The following is a 14,607-nucleotide window of genomic DNA, read 5'->3' as shown; positions in this document are numbered from 1 at the left end:
GTCATTTTGCAACTAAATGTAAGTTGTATTCCTTTTATGTCACACAAGAGAAAGTACCATTTTTTTTATGGTGAAGTGTGGATAATGAATCACAGCCTGAGGAAAGAAGCTGCTGTGTAGTCTGGTGGTACAGCAGCAGGGTGAACAGACTGTGGCTGGTGTGGGTGTTTTAGTATCCTTCAGGCTCTGTGCAGACATCTCACTTCAGCGATGTCACTGATGCTACCAGTGATGATCTCGGCGCTTTTAATCACCCGCTGTAGAGCCTTCCTGTCCTGGGCCGTGCATGAACCATGCCAGTTTGTGATGTTTCCAGTCAGGATGCTTTCTATTGCTTCTCTGTATAAGTTGACATCTGAATCTGGCTCCAGCCTTACAAGTTTTTCTCCTGGTTTTGGATAACTACATTGGCTTCCAGATATGACTGGTCCTCGGCCTCCAGTGGATAAGTCAATAAAATGCTACACTAGCTCTAGTTTTTAAAAATGGCAGTCATTAGCGACTTGGCACTACTCCAGAGCAGGTCCATCGCGGGCGCGGCTCGGTGCAGTAAAACTGGTGGTGGAAAAGCAAATGATTCAGTGATTCGGTTTGATTCAATGGGATCCTCTTTTTGGGAGCATTTTGCCTCGGCCAAAGAGGTTATGTATTCACTTGTTTCCATTTGTTGGTTGGTTGGTTTGTCAGCAGGATTACACAAAAACTACAGAGCAGATTTCTACTAAACTTAAATGGAGGATGAGCCTCACCCCAGAATAGACCCCATTTAATATTGGTGCGGATAAAAGGACGGATCCAGGAATTTTTGTCACATTTCAAAATCTGTGTATTTAGGCTGCTGTTATCTATGTATGAGTACAAAAAAGGGCTGTTGGGCCTTGGCGGAGGTATGTGCTCTACTGAGGGCCATTCTAGTTATTCATGTGCAGTAATAACACACCAATTCAAACAGTATCACTCAGCTGAAAGGTCACCGCAGCGCTGAAAACAGATGTTGAAAACACAAAAGACTGCATTATGTAATCAGCCGTTAATGGAATCAGCAGATGGACAACATCTGTGTTTCATTTCCCCTTCAAGAGAAGAAGAATCATGCAAAACTAACCCGGTGAGAACCCGTGCTACATTAAACATTCATCCTGAGTGGGAGCATATTTGCATGAAGGTATAGCAGAACAACCTGAACTCTCCCTGAACTTCCCTCCAACGTGTTATGTTGAGATCTACTAAAAAGGGAGAACATATTCATCTAAAAATACAATCGTGCTGCCTGTTAATGACCAGCAGCACCGTCAGCGACCTTTTTACTTCCCCTCTACATCACTCCTCCTGTCTACTAAAGCGTGAACAGTCTCCATGCGCTCCTCTCTGCATTATAACCCCGCGGGCGGCTCTCAGCCTCCTCAGAATAAAGCTGCGCCGCGATTGGACAGACGGCTCGGCTCGTCTTTACTCCACGTCCAATGGCTCGGCTGACGTCACGACGTTTCGCGCGTCCTCGCCCTGCCCGTGACGCAGTGCCAGCTCTTCCTCCTTGTGCGTCTTCCTCCCCTGGGCTGTTCCGGATGAGACGCCTCCTCCCCCTCCGCCCCTCTGATCCTCTTATCAGCGAGTAAGCGGCCAAGATGGATGTTGTAAACCAGGTAAGGCTTTGGGGGGAAAATCATCTATTTCATGAATGTTTTGTTAGGCTGCGGGTGTAAATATTAAATCTTGCTTGATTTGCTTCATCGTGCGCGCAAATATAGATTTTTTTCCCTCACATTTCCGCCGACCTTATGCTTATAATGCGGCTGCTTTCGATGCATTGGAGTCGAAATTGTAAATCATGCATTCATCTGTAAAAAAAAAAAAAAAACAGAAAGAAAGAAAATGCAGCGGTGTAAAGGCACGATGGGGCGAGGTGTAATTGGACGATTTTCCACGAGTGATGCTGCAGTCGATGTGACGGAGCGGCCCGCTGACAGCCCGAAATCTGTGTAGGGTGTCCACAGATTGCTGCAGCAATGACATTTAGCAAAAGCAAAGAGAGAGGACGCAGCCTATTATCTCCGGGGATTCTGCTAATTGATTTAGACCTCTCACGTTTCAATTAGCCTGCTGTTGCTAAGATAACAAACGGGAATCTGATTAATTTCCAAGGCCCTCGGTGGTTTCCGATAGCCGCAGTAGGCCCCGACACAGAGGACGGGCTCCTGCATCTCTGTGGCCACGATCGGCTCATCTCACACATAGCTGTGGTTTGTGATAAAGCCAATAAGACTTTTCCAGACAAATGAGCGGACATCAGGCTGTCAGGGTGCGATGAAACGTGATTTCAGTTCATGCGTCATCTGTTTAACATGGGTGTTGGGCATCCAAAGCGTTGGCAATGTGGAGGAGAAACAATGAGCCTGAGAGAGAAAAGCCATCACTGCTGCTGCTGCTGCTGCTGCTTATTCCAGTGCGGCCATTTATTGATGCAAGCAGGGACACACCGCCTTCTTTGCGGTGTGTCGCATTCACCTGCGCACAAATGCTTCCTCCCTTCGCCTCGTCAATTACTCAGACTGCGCGAGATTTTCCTCACGGATGAATCAAAAGACTGGCGTGAAGTGTGCAGCGGAGAAAAACAGCCAGTTAATCAGCTTTGTCTAATTGTGGTGCTGGAAGGAGCTCCTCACACACACACACACACACACAAACACACGCTCACACGCATGCTTGTACTTCTATCCTTGTGAGGACCCTGACATATTGCACGAGTGTCTAGCCCCGGTCCCAACCCTAACCCCCGTCCAAACCTAATTCTAACCTTAACCATGAAACCAAGTCTTAAGCCTCGAACGGACCTTTAACGCTCTGTTCGAGTTGGAGGACGGGCCAAAAAACGTCCTCATTTTACAAAAATGTCCTCAGGTCTGAAATTCAAAGTGGTTCTCACAAAGATAGCTGTACAAGAACACACAGGTTAGAGCCCGACCGATACCACATTTTTGGAGCTGATACTAGGTTTGAACGATACCCAAAATTTTAAATCCTGATATTGTCCTGCCCAAATATCGCGATAGACGATTTTATCATAATTATAGTATTTTATTTGTATTATATGTTGATTAATAGTATGAATAAAAACTTGGAGGTCGATACTCTGTTAGCAACTTTACTCTTTTAACACTTATGAATAACAAAATAATATTACGTAATGAGCGCGTTGCCTCCCCTACCACAACAGCGCCGTGTGCATTTTCTTTTCAAAATAAAAGCCTGAAGATGCAGTAACAGCTGTTTGATATTCGATATTGTGAAAAATATTGCATATGATGGCAGATATCTCAATATTCAATAATATATTGATCGGTCCTAGCCTAGCCAATACCGATATTATTGGATGAATAATTGCGATATCGATATATAAGAAAGTAATAAAATTCCAATGTTGATATATTGGCCGATATACATACATTTTTTGCAGTGATCCCTTATTTGTGGTTATCTAACAGTTGGGACAAAAATATGTAATGGAGGCAGGATATTTTTACAGATTAACAATACATTTTATCGTCTAAAAAATGACTGAAACAATCAACTTCACTTGGAATTTAATAATTGAAAATGACCCAAAGCATATTTTCCTGCATTATAATCTCTGAAAAGAAAGGTTTCAGAATCAGAAATACTTCATTGATTTCCAAGTGGAAATTACTACATTACAGTAGCTCTCTCTAGAATGGAAATGTCACACTGTAGAGAGATTTAAATGAAGTATAAATAGACAGGAAAGTAACAATTTAATATACAAGTAAATTAACATAAAATAACTGTAAAAACCAATATATCAGTTGGCTGATATTATTGGCCGATAATTCCCTCTCACAGATATATCAGTATCTGCTTATATATTGGCCGAATGACATTATAGATGATAATGCAGAAGGGCAAAGATGCTTGGGATAACTTTTAACCATTAATTTCCTGGTGAGTTCAGTAAGTTTTGGTGCTTTGGTGTTATTTTAAACAATAAAGTTTATTGTTGAGCTATAATATATCCTGCCTCCGCTGCATATCTCTGTCACAAGTGCTTGAAAACCACATTTGAGGCATCATTGCAAAAAATGTGTGTATATCGGCCGATATATCAATATTAGAATTTGTTACTTTCTAATATCAGCATCGGCCCCTAAATTCAAGTATCGATCGGGCTCTAACTTACATTCATATATAGAAATGCTACAAGAAAAAAAGATGTAAGATAGGTGCCTAGTACTACACTATAACCACAGTGTTGATAATATTGATTGATACTACAGTATGTAGCTGTTGACAGTAGTTAACAGTATGAATAAATGCTACACATACCAGTAGAATACTGCACCTGATATTGCACCGAAAACACTGGACAACATATACTCTGATACCAATATATTTCAGATAGGCCAATATCAGTCTTTAATATCGGGCTCTAACACACACATGCACACACGTCATAGCGTTTGAAGTCAATATCAAAATGACTGTGCATTAGTTGTAGCATCTCGTAGGCCCACAAAGACGCCAGCTGTGACAGTTGAGTCACTATATTCACTGGCAGATATTCACCACCGTGTAACAAACACCTGCAGGTGCCAGCAGTAGGCCAGGCCTGTGGGCTATGAGGCTGAGGTAATTAGGTTTATGTGTTTAATCAGCAGCATCATATCACCATCATGGCTGGTCTGCTGAGACAGGCTGTTTTCACAGGAAGAGTCGGTGTGAAAATGTTAAAAAAGAAAACTAATTTCTGCTTTTTCTGTTCTGGCAGTTGGTGGCCCAAGGGCAGTTCACCATAATCAAACAACCTCTGGGATTTATCAAAATTCTACAATGGGTGAGTCTCCTGTTTTTTCTATTTATTTGTGAGTGCAACAAATAATGTGTGACTATTTTCTATTTTAATTTTTAAAAAAGAATACAATTATTACCTATAAACAGGCTTGGGGAGTAACAGAGTACATGTAACGGGATTATAGAATTAGGATACAAAAAAAAGTAACTGGATTCTGTTAAAGTTACAGAAAAAAACGATGAAATTAGATCACAGATACATTTACTTAACAAAAGGGGGATTACCAACGGGATTACATTTTTACAAAAAGAATGATGTAACCATGCAGCACTTCACGAGTGTCACACAACATCCATCTGGCCAAATACACAATTGTGTATTCTGTAAGGGAATAAATAAAAGTACTCTTATTGATATGTATTTTCTCTTGTCTTTGTTTGCATGTTTGGTATTGATGTAATCCAAAAGTAACAGAAAGTAATCCTATTACATTACTTTAATATTGTGATACTTGGATTAGTTTACCAACTTCATTTTTTAACACATAATTAGTAACTGTATCTGAATATATTTTTAAAGTAACCCTCCCAACCCTGTGTTTAAAACACTTGGAGCTTTTACCACTTGCTATAAATAATGTCTTCATGTCTCTTACTGACAGATTTGTGACCTTCTGTCACACAGAGGTCATAAAGCTGTACAGGGCTTTACAATGGATGTGTTCACAGTTGAACCCTCTCCCACAAGATGTCTCCATAAATATAACAATAACTCCACTTGCAGTCTTGTAATTCCTCTCTTAAATATATTCAATAATGAGGATGATATTGAGTTTCTTGCATCCTGATGGGGAAACTGTCCCAGCAGGCCTGAGCAGGAGACACCAGCAGGATGTGTTACGTCATACTCGTAGTAGCATTGTGTCAGTCCACTGAGGGATATAATGACAATTTGTCAAATCCTTCTCAGAGGACACGACCTCTGCATGCATGCATGTGTGGTCGATTCTCCATCTCTGTTTCATGTGCTCAGTCTGCTCCACCAGATGATGGAGCCAGAAAACTATTCAGGTGTTAGTTCGTGTATGAAAAGAGCAGCATAAATTGACTTACTGCTCAGGGATTGTAACATTTCTGCACAGTAAGGAGAGAGGCTCTTTTTTTTGTTTATTTTTTGGGTACGACTATCATTAACAGGGCCTACATGAGATATATTACCTTGCAAAAAATGAGTAGATTGAATTTTTTGGGGTGAAACAATTGTGTAAAAAAGGACAGTTTAGATTTTGCTTCTCTTCATATTATTTACTGTTCGCTCATTCTTCCATGAGTTGGTCACTGCACTAGGTGTGGCGCCATGCGTATATGACAAATACTAACCTTTGTATATATTACAGAAAAGAGCATTATGTCTTATAAATAAGGTGTATGCACTACAATATACCAGCAGACAGTTTTTCAAGTCACGTGTAGTAACATTTTAAGATTTAGTTCATTTGAAAACAAAAATAGTCATGTCTAAAGCCAGAAATTGACTATTACAAAGTAATCTGCAAAGGTTATACAATATTAAGATCAAATGATGAGGATCATAGAAGGAAATTTAATTTCTAAAGTCCGTCTGCACGCTCTACATGAAGAATTCAGGACTCCAGGGTGCAACTGTTTTAGTTGCACATGCGCCAAACATTTTCATTGGTTGCACCGGTGTGCCTCAGAATGAAGCCCACAATTGGGGGTAAAAGAGTATTATTTGTCTAAATAAATATGAAATTAAATTAAATCAAATGCATCATTTAGCAACCATGGCAACTATTTTACTAAGCAAAATAAACAACAATCAATAATCAATAAACATCAATAAACAGTGGTCAACATTTTCACTATATTCTGACATATTGTAGCCCAAAGGGGTTTTGTTGATCTCTCCCTAAGGATGATCGTAGCCATTTTTAGAAGATTACACATTTAGGATATTGTTCTCAGATCTCTCATAATGTTTTATGATCCACACTGTTTGTCCTCTATCAGCAGCAGCAGCCTGCTCACACTGAAGAAGCTGCAGGGTGAGTGGTGCCTCTCTGCAGCTGGGGCACCACAGTGTTGGGAATAGTGGTACTAATTACCCATGCAGGCCCCGCAGCTTAGTGAGGGCCTCTTTAACATGTGTCTTATGTGATGTTATGAACTGGTTCTGGTAACGGCAGTCAGTTAGCATTATCAATGTAGTGGCTGAGAGGATTTATAGAGCTGCAGCGATTAGTCGATTCATTGACTGAAAAACTGTAACGTTTTAGTCTCTTTTCAAGCAAAATTCCCCAAATGTTTCATTCTGTTTCTCAAATGTGAGGATTTTGTGCTTTTGTCTTTGTCATATAAGATAGTAAACTGAATATCTTTGGCTTTCTGGCTAATGCTACAACTAAACAAGCTATCTGAGGAGGTCACCTTGGGCTCATGATGGGCTTTTGTCACAGTTTTCTGACATTTTCTGACAAATAATACATATATTAATCAAAAAAATAATTGGCAAATTAAATAAATGTTAGTTGCTCTATATTTGTGATAATTGATCAATAAATATATGCATGCAATATAATTATGTATACATTTTGGGAGGGTAGGATTGAGGAGGGGTTGCCCTTCCTGCTCATGGGACCATTAACTCTTAGCTACACCCCTAATCCTCAGTACGAGACCACACTTCACACGCCCCAGAGGAGAACGTGCATGCCAAAGCATCTCTGACAGAGTCCCACACTGTAATGGGCTCTGCAGATATGCCAGAGAGCAGCCAGAGGAATGAGTGTACTGCATGACTCTGTAGTCCTTCCCTGGAGCTGTGTGAGTGTGCCAGCACCTCATCACTGCCTCCCTGGGTCACGGCAAGCACAACCACCAATCAGGAGCTCCGCTCAGGAGGCCAGGGCCCATGAATCATCTGTCAGAGAGCCTGCGTTCCTCAGCGTCAGACTAGAGGTGGAGCTGCTGGAGCTGCTGCTTTTTCTGGATTAATATGGGCATGCACAACCAGCAACACGATGCTGTTAGGAGGGTAGAGAGGAGCCAGTGGAAACAGGCAGCGAGGACAAAGATGCTTCTGTTTAGTAGAATCAAACCTTTTTTGGCTCTTTGTTGTGGCCAGTTATGTGCTTTCATGGAAAATACAAAGCAGCATTTGTGTTAATATTCATATTTGAGACCAGAGAGAAGTGAAATGAATCAGTATGTGGGCTGAGGATGTGTGAGCTCGTGATTTAAAAAAAAAAAAAAATCTTCTGAAATGATGAAAACGACTTGCGAAAGCGTCTGAGCACTGGTTTTGCTCCGTGTGTGAGATTTAAACAGCGTTCTGTATGTGTGACTCATGTAGTGTTAGCCCACCTCCCCGCCCCACCCTCCCTCTCTCTCTCTCTCTCTCTCTCTCTCTCTCTCTCTCTGGGGAATAGTGCTGACAAAGCCTAGATTTGATGGATGTTGTAAGACATTGAGTTCCCAAATAAAGCTGATGTGGAGCTCCACAGAGAACAGCCTCCTCCTGCCTCTCCTGCTTCAGGATTGCACCGCTATGTTGATTTTGATTTGCATTCAAATTTCGCTTGCTGACTCATTCGCAGCAAACATAAAAAGGCTGTTTTGTGAGAACATGAAGTAAGAGCCTTATTCACTTTGGTTGAGTCCCTGATGTGTAATAAAGGCTGTTGATTTTGTTGTAGCTCAGGGGCTTCTGCTGTTCAGGCGCTCTCTGTGGTCGTTACTCCAGGGCCTCTGGTGACGGCTTACACAGCTCGTGTTTATTTTTGCACTGTGCAGAAAATATAGTGTATGTTGGCATGTCAGGAGCTGCTAACCCTGCTATTAGTTGCATTTGAGCTAGGGATTTGATATGTTTTCTTTAGGGCCTATAACTATATCAGTTATTAGTAATCAAGGAAACAGATATCGATATATATTTGTAGTAAAAATAAAAATCTTAGTGCCGCCATTTTCGAAAAACTGAGAAGTGTGTGTGTAGATATATTTAATGCTATAAGTCGACCGATTACCCATCTGGATGATTAATCCAATCCAATATTCAGCATTTTTCTGATGATCAGAGTGTGATTTTGTTGTTGATTTTTTTGCTTGTTTATTTTTTAATCAGATTGCCAATAAATAATTGTATTTAAATGCAGTATGTAATCTGAAAAGTAACTAGTAACTATAGTTCAATCAGTACAATATTTGCCTGCAAATTGTAGTGGAGTGGAGGTATAAAGTAGGAGAAAATGAAAATATTCAAATAAAGTATCTCAAAAATGTGCGTCAGTACATAACTTGAGTAAATTTACTTTGTTACATTTCATCACTGTGTGTAACCAATCAGATAGTGAAAGAATGATGCATCAGAGCTAAAGTATAGCATTTTTAATCGCAATCAGACACAAAAAACCCTGATAATCAGAAAATTGCTGAATATCGGCTCTGATAATCTGCCTGGCCAGTAATCAGTCTATCTCTAATTTGAACCTGGAAATAATTTAATATTCTTGACATAAAATAGTCAAATTTAGTATTGAATATCATAACAGAATATTGACTAGAACAACATAAATACAGGCTTATATATCAGACAATATCAGTTTATTGCACATGTACGGTATGTATGTATTGGCGTAAATGTCAGCTCACTAAAATGCCAAAGATAATTTAAAAAAAGTATTTATGTTACGTAGTTTTCTCACCAGAGAGCGAAGTAAATTTTTCAGCTGTTAAAAAACAAATCCTTCAAAAGTGAAATACTACAAATGACAATGTTGCCTGTTATATTATATCCGGATTTTTCTACCTTACAGATATCAATATCAGTATCTGCTTCAAAAATCCATACATGCTCAGGCTCTACAGTTAGTTTTATTGATGCGTGGATCAGACAGACACACAGTGAGAGAAAAGCAGTAGCAGGCAAATTGGTTGTGTCTGATTGTGTCAGATTGTGTATCTTCTCAGCACAGAAGAGCTGACAACCATCCAGCATACCAGGAGGGTAGAGACCAGCCTCTGCCTCCTCACTGTGTCATGCTGCCAATAGTGTTACCATGGCACCTAACACTCGTGTGCCACCATTTCTCCTCTCAGTCTGGCTGGCCCTCTCCTCCTCCTCCTCCTCCTCCTTTATCACTCCTTCCACTCATTTATCACCATAAAAGTACAGCTCTTAGCTGTGGTATGCAGCCTACTATTTAGATCCATTTATCTGGTCTTCTTGGTCTACCACGTTGATCCAGAATGAACTATCTAACTTAATAATAATAATAATTAGTTGCACTGGCACAAGATTTTGTTCATAGCTCGCAGGAGATGAATCCTAATGTCTTTGGTGATTCCGATTTTTCCTCTAGCGCCACAGTGAGGTTGACATTCGTAGTTTTGAGGGAAATGTCTCAACAACTCACTGCAAAAACTCAAAATCTTACAAAATATATTTGTCTTATTTCTTGTTGAAATATTTAATTCACCTAATATAATGCATAATCGATTTAGGAACTTTAGAAACACAAGCAATTGTTTATTGTAAAGTTGCAACTGATGTTCATAATACTTTGTAAATGGTTAATAAATACTGTGTAGTTTATTTATAAGCATAATTTGGATGGCCATTATGAAGTTGAAACTGATGTTTATGAACCTTTAGAGTTGCTTAATTGTTTATGAATTGTTACCTATGCTAACTGTTGGGTTGTTATGAAATCTGGTAAACACTTTAATGTCCCTGTCCAGTTGAATATTAATAGCTTTAGTGATCCTGCAACAAAATCTAGCACCACCATTTGGTTTATGATGAACCTGCAAAACCAATGAAAGTCCTACAACCTCAGCGTTAAGTTTAAGTTAAAGTACACAAACTTAACAACGATGATCAGCCTATATTCTTCTAAAGGTTGACAAAACAGACTGTACTGACATTAAATAATAACATCAAATGGACGTTACTCAGTTCATACATGCAGGCACAAAATTGCAATGAAGCCACAAATATTACATAATGAGATTTGTGACATCAGCATCCAAAGCTCCAAGTGACATCGTGACAATAATGTAAAAACCTTTTTGTATTTTAGTTTTTTAACTCTAAAGCTCTACTAATTGCTTAAAATGTATAATAAAATGTGTTGTTTCTCAGCAGTCCCACACAATAATGCTGCCACAGTCACCACATCTACAGTCATTTGCGTGGTTAATAAAACGTGTTAACAACAGGAGGAGGGGTGTTTGAATTGTTAGAAGAGGACAGAAGAAAAAGCCCACAAAGAACAGAGGAGGATGAGTAAAGCGATCACAATGAGGCTCGCTTTCGGCAGCAGGTGTGTGTGTGTAAATCCAACAAACGAGCCGTTAGCTAAAAGATTACTCTAAATAGTTTGGTGTGTTGATGCCTGCAGCCACTAGACAGTACTAGAGTTAAGAAGAAAGTGACGTGCCTTTGTGTGTGTGTGTGTTTGTGAGTGAGTATGTGCATATGAGCTCACGTTTGTGTGTGTGTGTGTTGTGACTGGCTTTGCAGGAGCTTGTATTAGAGTATTTGGTGACAGATGGTGGAGCACCTCCGTCAGATTAATAGTTGGATTTCCATCCAATCGGATCTGGCCCGCAGCGTAGGGAGGGTGTGGTAAAAATAGTCTCATTTGTCTAATCTGTGTGTGTGAGAGCGTGAGATTATCTCCACGCATGTCTGTTTGTGCCATTATACCAGGCTGTAAGCAGGAGCTGCAGAACAAGACTGAGGTGTGCGCTCCTGAATGAATGCATAATCAGTGTTTCACCACAAAATACAAAAAAAATAATCATCCACAGAAAAGCAATAAATGTTAATGTTAACCATGGCAACAGGTGCAGCCTCTGCTGTGTAATCTGGTGATAACACTGCATTGATTTGCACTCTGTGCGCATTTCTCAGCAACCCGCCGTGACTGGTGGAGCATCAGTATGCTTCAGACACTACGAGGAGCGAGAGCACAGTCTGCAGCTTTCACTCGTTTTACACTGGAGATCTTTACAGTTACATAATCTAAACTGTTGAATACAGTACGAAGGATGACATGAAAACAATTATTCTATGTATTTTGTGTCACTGGATGAGTCGTCGCATCCTCATTGTGTGTTTTTTCTTCCACTTTCTCCCACAGATCTTTGCGATCTTTGCCTTCTCGACATGTGGCAGTTACTCCGGCATGTTCAAGATGAGCGTGGAGTGTAAAAACCGGTCAGAGAGTGACCTGGGCATAGAAGTAGAATTTGAATATCCGTTCAGGTACGTATTCTGTCGTTCACTCTGTCACAACTGTAGAAGAAATATGAAACAAATATGAAAAAAAATACTTGAGTGTAGGCTCTTACAAACTGTAAATACACACTTGATGTTTGTTATAGCACAAGTAAGATCCAGTTTTGTAATGAGCTTTGAAAAGATTATATTTTCACACACAAGGATGAAAATGATTCTCACAAAAGGCCACCTGTAGCTTCATATTTAACTGACGGATATCAAATTGATAGATCTGTGGGTTTCCACAAATTTTGAACTACTCCTTTTAAAATTTTGCCCTGAGGAGTGTTGAGGTATTACTGTCATACAGACAGCGTTAGCAACATGGCTAGCGCTAGCAGCCTCCCTACTGTACAAAGCAAAAAAACAACCACAGGAATTCAATTTGACCTAGAAACCCAAATCTTAGCGTTATGAAAAAGCAGAGTTAAACATCCGGTTGTATTAATAAGTAGGCAGGTGTTTCTACATCCTGATCTACTAGAAAGAATGCCAGTTTTGAACCATCTCAAATCCTGGTGGTCAGAGGAAACACATATCGACGGGGGAACAGACTTCCTGTGCCGGGTTCTTTATCTTTTTAGACTTATCATAGATATTTATTGACAGTTATCACAGTTATTCCACCATTACCAGGGAAAACAACATCTCTTCCTGTGTTGGTTGAGCAATAGACCATATTCACATGGCGGCCATTTTCCTCTAATATCACCTTCAGGATGGAGAGCTCAAATGTCACACTGCTGCCTTCTGGGGTGCAAGTCATAAATGTAGGCAATCTGACAAATTGTTATCATTTCACTGCTTCCTGAGTGATTACGACAACATTTGTCATATTACCTACGTTAACACGACTTGCAACTTGTAACACAGCAGCACCTCATTAACCCAGTTTCCCACCCTGAGCGTGACGTTGGGGGAAAATGGCCGCCATATGAATAACATCTATGGCAGGCAGATGCCTTGGTTGAGCCTGTTGGCAGGCCGAACAGCATAGTGAAAGCGAGGTTTATAGGGAGTCAATCTATATGCTGATGATGTCATTTTCTTATGGAATCAGTATTTACTTCAGAATAACAAGTTCAAGTTGTCTATTGCCACTTTAAAGATAAGTGAAAACTGTAAAAAAAAAAAAAAAAAAAAAATAAAAGAGAAACAGCACCTCCTCAGTGATATCACAAGGTGTTTCACATATGAGAATTGTGTCTCCATTTACCTTTTTGTTTAATTTTCTTTCACTCTTTCATTTCTCTCTCTTTGTGTTGCTGTCCTCAGGCTCCATCAGGTTTACTTTGATGCTCCGACCTGCAAGTCAGGGGAACCCGAACGTCTATTCCTGGTTGGGGACTACTCCTCCTCAGCTGAGTTCTTTGTCACCATCGCTGTCTTCTCCTTCCTCTACTCGATGGCAGCCCTCTCTGCATACTGTTTCGTACTGGAGAAGTACCGTGAGAACAACAAAGGACCCCAGATCGTGAGTTTGTTTATACCTCACACCTTCTTGGCATTCAAGTCCTACAGCAGGTGTTAAAATTAATAACTAGTTGTTTTTATTGGTAGTAAAGGTGATTGTGTTGTTTTTTTTGATCGACAGGACTTTGTTGTGACGGCGGTATTTGCCTTCTTTTGGCTGGTGTCCTCATGTGCATGGGCTAAAGGCCTGTCAGATGTGAAAACAGCCACCGATCCGGAGAAAGTCATCACTTACATCTCAGCCTGTGAGGAACCAGAGAATCGCTGCCGTGAGGTTTACGACCCCAAGGTCTCCGGCCTCAACACCTCTGTGGTGGGTCCCAGATTTCGTCAGACCGGAGAATCTGAACCATATAAAGACTTACAGTAAATTACATGAACCTATCTTTAAACACCTCTCTGCTCCACAGGCTTTTGGCTTCATCAACCTGATCCTGTGGATAGGAAACCTGTGGTTTGTGTTCAAGGAGACCGGCTGGATGGCTGCCTTCTCTGGAACATATGTCCCATCGCAGGAAAAGCAGCCCGCCCCCGATACCTTTGGCCAGCCAGGCTACGGTCAGCAGGATCCCTACGCCGGCTCCCAGGGAGGGTACCAGCCAGAGTACGGCCAGCAGGGAGGCTACAGTGAGGAAGGAGGTTACAGCCAGGGCTATGAGCAGCAGCCCACCTCCTACTCTAATCAAATGTGAGCCTGTCCAGCCAAACCACAGCTGAAGGATGGTGAGTGTAAACAGACGTAGGACATAAGGACTGGGTAGAAGAGGTTGAGGTAATGATTTAAGCTAATCTTTCATTTTAAGCACAGTTTAAGGGTTACTTGTAAAATAGTGATTTATGAGGTTTACAATCAGCAGGCAATTTCAGGTTAGCAAAACAACCAAAATGCATTCCCCTCGTCTACATTCCTTAGCAGCAGAGCGAGCGCAGGGGCAGAGGGGTTGTTTAGTATGAGTATGTTATGTCTGCCTGACTCAATGATCCTTTATCTGACTGAGGTTTGTGCAAGTCTATACCTCTACCAA

At 40.7% G+C, this 14,607-nt stretch overlaps 1 protein-coding gene across 1 annotated transcript; it reads left to right on the top strand.

Moving 5' to 3' along the window:
* The first annotated feature begins 1,625 nt into the window (after nucleotides 1–1,625).
* sypb (synaptophysin b) lies at nucleotides 1,626–14,274 on the top strand. Its single transcript, XM_073469778.1, has 6 exons — nucleotides 1,626–1,643; nucleotides 4,781–4,846; nucleotides 11,970–12,094; nucleotides 13,385–13,583; nucleotides 13,704–13,895; nucleotides 13,993–14,274. Exons 1-6 carry the CDS (start codon nucleotides 1,626–1,628, stop codon nucleotides 14,272–14,274), a joined length of 882 nt encoding a protein of 293 aa, XP_073325879.1.
* The last annotated feature ends 333 nt before the right edge of the window (nucleotides 14,275–14,607 follow it).

Source organism: Pagrus major, chromosome 7, assembly GCF_040436345.1.
Source record: "Pagrus major chromosome 7, Pma_NU_1.0".
NCBI classification, from domain to species: Eukaryota; Metazoa; Chordata; class Actinopteri; order Spariformes; family Sparidae; genus Pagrus; species Pagrus major.
This window is presented reverse-complemented; position numbering and strand designations above follow the sequence as displayed.

Bases quoted from the DNA above. Each gene is read 5' to 3' on its own strand.
- sypb (XM_073469778.1), top strand. The intron at 13,584-13,703 runs GTGAGTTTGTTT...TTTGATCGACAG, and splicing joins ACAACAAAGGACCCCAGATC to GACTTTGTTGTGACGGCGGT. The intron at 13,896-13,992 runs GTGGGTCCCAGA...TCTGCTCCACAG, and splicing joins CCGGCCTCAACACCTCTGTG to GCTTTTGGCTTCATCAACCT.